At 35.4% G+C, this 6000-nt stretch overlaps 1 protein-coding gene across 1 annotated transcript in view; it reads left to right on the forward strand.

The window, feature by feature from the left end:
- LOC127834304 (sodium-dependent dopamine transporter-like) overlaps positions 1-3659 on the forward strand; it is a 46367-nt gene extending 42708 nt beyond the window's left edge. Inside the window, exon 15 of the mRNA XM_052360040.1 lies at positions 2400-3659. Coding sequence (XP_052216000.1) covers positions 2400-2504 — 105 coding nt within the window. The 3' untranslated portion in view covers positions 2505-3659. The remainder of the gene's footprint in view (positions 1-2399) is intronic.
- Positions 3660-6000: the final 2341 nt, after the last annotated feature.

Here is a 6000-nt window from a genome sequence, read left to right on the forward strand (position 1 = left end):
TAATTTTCTCGAGAGTTGAGACAATATTCTGGTAAACATAAGCAGGGGAACTTGTTTGATTTTGTATTATAATACGCTCGCGTGAAATCGGCCTCATTATCTTTACAACCATTCACCTGCATCTGTCCGGTGCATAACTTTGATTTGATTCTCAAATAAATCGGCCTCGGTAATTAGATAAGGCGGAATCTTTCGCGAAATTGCAATATTCCGACGTCCAAGGTCAAGTTCAAAGTGCCAGTATATGTCCCGCCCTCTGGCGGTCATTAATAAATGAACTGCACCATTTTAAAACATTGTCAATATATTATCATAACATTCGAATCGAGGTGTTGCATTATCACGGCCATTAATCACGGGCTTCTGGTCTTTTTGGCGATGCATTAATAAATGAGCCGATGCAACTTCCGAGGTGGCGCTAAGGACCGGATGTTTTAAAATGTCAAGGATAATTTTAAATGTGAGTAAATTTTATATGTTTTTTTTTTCAACATATTTTTTAATTATTTTAAAAATCGGGCAGTGTAGTGCGATTCATCGAAGCTTTAATATAAGTTGTGCCATTGCGGATATTTTGAAAGCAAATCGATGTCTCTTACCTGTGTGACGAGACATGTCTACCAGATTGATACGCAAATGACATCAAACGATTGCGTTCAACATTGTGCTAGTTGCTGTATGCTACACACATTGGCTTCCTGAAGTTCTACTAGATAATTTTGTAATTTTCAAAAAGAAATAGAGAATGTGCGAAGGAGGTGGCGCTAAGGACAGGAGGTGATGCTATTGCAATATATGAATCACCACACGACTTAAATATAATAAATAAATAAACATTTCACAGTATTTTTCAACGCATATATGTTAAGCCATCTCTATACAGAACATATAAACATTCTATAAATGATGTAAATATATAAGCAACCAACTCAATAAAGATGCCATCAACCGGAATAAAGCATATTTTACGATATAAACCAAAACTACGTAAACTCAAAAAAATGCAATCACAAAATTCTCAGATTCTAAAACTATTTCGTCTACAACATATGTGTTTATACAGCAACATAATTCAGGAAATAATCAAAAGACATTACTTTTTACTTCTGCTTGAAACTATGTGATTTCTATCGTAATCCAAAAGCTAAATTCACTAAAAGGCAAAGGTGAACGAAACTTAATTTGGCTTAAATCTGTCGTTTGTTCCACTGACTCGAAAAACTTCCGATAGTTCGTCTTTAATCGTTAACTTTTTTATTATACTCTTGTAAGTTTCCAGTTGTATAATATATTCTTAGACAGAAAAGTTAAAAAATCATTTTGCAACACATGTTTCTACATAATAATGTAAACTTAACGTTTTCGATATTTCATTATCATTGAATTGAGAAGAAAAGAGCCAACATTCAATCTGGAATAACACACAAAAAGTGTATGGTCGGCAACGACAATTAAAACAGCTGGCCATGTGCATTGGCGCCACCCCTTTCATAAGCGCCACCTCATCGGTATTGGCTCCATCTCTTGAGGAAGAATAACAAATAATCTATTTGATCGACAAGAAGCCATTTTGTTCTGCTTGCAACAACTTGCACATGTTCAAAGCAATGGGTTGATGTCGTAAGCGATTTATTTTGTTGACAATTTGCTCGCCACACAGACAAAATATGGGCTGTTATTATATGTTTCTGTTCATTTGTGGTTGCATTAATCTTCGCTGAATCGCACTACATTTCCTGATTTTTTTTAAATAATTCAAACTATGTTGAAAAAGCATTTAAAACTTACTCACCCTGTAAAATTATCCGTGAAATATCAAAATATCCTGTCCTAAGCGTCAGAATTTGCTCAATCATTATGCATCTTAAAAAGAGGTGGCTGTGATAAACGGCCGTAAAGATAAATGAGCATATATTTGTGAATTCCCTAATTCTTTTTAATAGCAATGCTATGAAAACGGCCATGTTTTAACAGTGGTTCAGTTCCATTTTTGATAATAGTTGATCTAAAATTTTAAAAAAAGTTCACTAAAGTCATTCAATGAAAACTGTCTCATAAACTGGCGGCCATTATTCCTAACTTACTTCAACCATTTCCGAACTCATGAAGAATTAGCAAAAAAAGTGAGTCATGGAAATATACAGTCAAATGAGCGGTATCTTTTATTTGACCTAGTTGGATGAGATCTCATTCGGAGAAGTGTTTGGTACATCATGCTGTTTACTCTGTCCGTATGCATTGCCTCTAGAGTGTTCTCAATGTAAATGATGCCGATGCAGGACGGGAAAATGATATCGAAAAATAATTCTTAGGTGTCATAAAACATATCATGCGTTTTTGTGTTGTAATAACGCACTTGTTAATACATTAACATGGAAGTAACTCGTACTCCTCTGCAGAGATTCCGGTACCTTATTCAGCCGTCTCGTGACACAGCACATCTGCGCGCCGGGCCAGTCAGCAAAGACCTCAGAGAAAATGGCGGACTAGGAGTTCATGTTTAAAGGACACCAGTGCGCAGTATGTTGGTGTTTCCGACGGTAATGATAGGCCTAAATGGTTGTGGCCAAAATTGTCGTGACGTCAAAGGATGAGGAATTGTGTGGTCGTGGTGATGGCGGGAGATGTAACTTGGATGTCATTGTGCAATATTGTTATTTGATAAATTGGTGTTGTGTTTTGTACGGACATTGCAATTGTATTTACTTTGATATTGTAACCACTCGATGTATATAATAATTATACAGTGCTGTGGGCAGATTTTGTAGTCAATTTCATGTTGACGTTGTCTATCAGCTCGCATTACATGATTGTAAAAATCGTTGTATACAACTCAGCTGCACATCGACTCCGAGTATCAGGTTCGGCAAATACGAGTGCATCGGTCTTCAAATGTCTGTAAATAAATATACAAAAAAAGTTTTAACAAAGCATATGGAGTACTTTGACTTAGGTATATGTAACGCGAATTGGCTATGCACAAATTAATATAAAAGTATAGTTCACGAAATAAGGATTTCTGTTTAATATGTTTGGTTGATTTTAAAGAAAATATCTTAAAGTGAATGTTTTATATATCGATATATATGTCGATCGTCTTTTAATGTACATATTATATCTAAGCAACAAGTGTTCAATCTCCATTTCCGGAAGCCTGCGAGCTTGGTTGGCGGTCATTATACTGGACAGGTGGAGTTTCCTGCGGGTAGTATAACTCAGCCCCCATATACAAGTCTACACCAGAATTAAAAATATGTCTCAGAATAAAATAAAATAGCCGAAAAGAGCAGCTACAATGCTTCAATTCCATATTCTTTTAAATAATCATGGGTCGAACCGTTAATAAGGGAGATGTGTGAGGACACACTCAGGATCCTCACATAGTGCAGCCTCAGGCGCGAAAGGACTTCATAAACTGTGAAATACACACGCATCGATTCATGTGTCATAGTTATCAAAGTTTGGGCATATACCGTTGTTCGTTCATATGTGCCTGAATTTTAATTAGAAATATACATCAACAGTCAACGCAACTTAATGAATTTCTATTAGCATCCGAACCTTAAGCTTCAATACGTTGTACCGTTGAGAAACTGTCATACATAGATATTTTTGACTTTTTTCATTAAACAATTTTCGAAGATACAATTTTATTTCATCGATTAGGCCACGACTTTTATATTTCTTGGTTTACAAAACCGCCGACCCTAATTTTTGGAAAATGGGAAAAAAAATAAAATCGGAAAATCGTCTTTTTTTTAAATATTTTATTCCCGACCGCACTGCAAAACGAGAAAACGAGAAAAAAAAACGATCCGGTTTGAGTACGAATAAAATCAAGTAAGTACAATCAACGATTGGTTCACATATATTCAATTGCAGAGATCGGGATATTTTTCAATGTGACACATTATGTACCAGTCCTTTTATGGGCACTTCTCAAAATTTATTTCGGGTAAAAATTACAGACAATAAGAAAATCAGCGTCAGTCAAATGTCGACCCCATCAACATTTATTTCCGTGTCTGTGACGCAACTATATTGTTTAACATGTTAATTATATTAAACAAACCCGATAGTATTTGATAATTAGTATAAATAATCCAATAAAACACTGCCATTATTTACGATATATGTGTTTAGGAATTTTGTAAACACGTCCGCCATAGTTTATAGGAACTGTACAGAAAGTTTGGAAATCGGAACAAATCGGTATATCTCGGAAAATCATTGATAAATGTATTTGTCGTTTCAACGCTTTGGGCCGAGTAATTTCGGCAAATCGGAACTCAACTTGTGTAAAACACTAGCTCAATTAACCGTTAAACTCCGCCTCCGTTCTCTGCAAAAGATTCGAAGGCGGAGCTATGCACGTGCTTTTATTAAATTGGAGGATTGCAATTGAGAACCAAACACACAATTGATTCGGCATGTTGATTGCTAGACAAAGGAAGCCAATTTTTTCGGCGCGAAATTTGTCGCTTTATTGCTTCCGACAGAAAGCGGCTTTCCTTTGATGACGTCAAACTGTCAATTCACACAGACTGCACATTTTCGGAAGACTTTAACCGACTCCTTGTTTACAATTCCAGTAAAAAAAAACACTTGCTAACATTAAACTTTGGATTAAATTATCAAAATAAAGCAAAAGCGAAGTTGACAAATATGATTAAATTAATTCGCGTCAGTTCAAATAAGACGTTTTGCGTTGTAAATCAACGAGTTTTCATGACAACAACAACTTTGACAAACATTACCGCGACGACGCATGGATCGATCTACCTCGATTTTTTTTTTCATGTACGATCTCATAAGTCGAGTAAAAGCAAACACATACCGGGTAATTTGTGTATGAGTAGTTTATCTTATATAAGATTTATGCAACGGGCATCGCATTGCGTAATGGTGCGCATCCAATTATGGAAATGAAGCGCAGTTTTTCGTTTTAATGGGAGAAGAACGCATGTCATGTAATGCAGTGTTTAAAATTGCCTGATGTTACATAATGTGCTGTTAGGACTCATTTTATTTGAAGATATAGATGTGTTTCATTGCATAATTTGATTTTTTGTCTCTGTGTTTAAGGTTATAAAAGATATGTTGTCTTTGTTCTGATGTTATTAGTATTAACTTTTTTTTCCAATGATGTTTTTTTTTTTTTTTTTTTCGACCGCCCGATGGACCATTTTCAAAATAATTTTTGTAAACCAATAAAAAAAAAAGTCGTGGCCTTATTCTGCCTTTAATCCAAAATGAAATATATGGCCATATTAAACTGAATGATAAGACATGAATTCATGAAAGTCATTTTGCTAATGAGTATTTTAAATGCTAGCCTCGTCATACGAAAATGGGTCCAAAGTTATATGCGACCAGCTTAGCTCCACAAGCAGCATGTGAAAATGCGCAGTCTGGAAAGTAGACACAGTGCCCGTTGGGAAGCTACGCATAACTTCGCGATCTCAAAGCCGACAGGGTAGCCCTTATCAAGACTGTGCGGATTCGCAGGCTTGTCAGCAGAACGTTGGCCGCATGTTACTAAATACCCATTTTCGAAAGTAAAGCATCATATGTATGAACACATAATCGACATAATTTGTGAGGAAGACACTTAACAGCGATCCAGTATTCATTAATAATTATACGCAGTGTTTCTTTATTATGATATAATGTACATGTGCTCGTATAGTTTGTTTTTTATGCTGCAGATAAATTGTAGTAGATTGATTTATGGGAACTTAACGTTCTTTGTATTAATATTGTATTGAAATGTGTTGTAGTTTGTATATTTTGTACACGTATGGGCCTATTGAAAAACTGACTATTTATGTTGTTTTGATATAGATTTTGTACGTTTTTTATGATTATTATACTCTGAACACATATTATGTGAAAATTCGGGAAATTACTTCAAATCAAATTTAACCCATTTATGACTAGCGTCTAGAAAAAAGGCCTTGGCAAACAGCGTAGACCCAGAAGAGACGCCGCGTGATGCGG

The sequence above is a fragment of the Dreissena polymorpha genome, chromosome 1, assembly GCF_020536995.1.
Source record: "Dreissena polymorpha isolate Duluth1 chromosome 1, UMN_Dpol_1.0, whole genome shotgun sequence".
Classification (NCBI taxonomy): Eukaryota; Metazoa; Mollusca; class Bivalvia; order Myida; family Dreissenidae; genus Dreissena; species Dreissena polymorpha.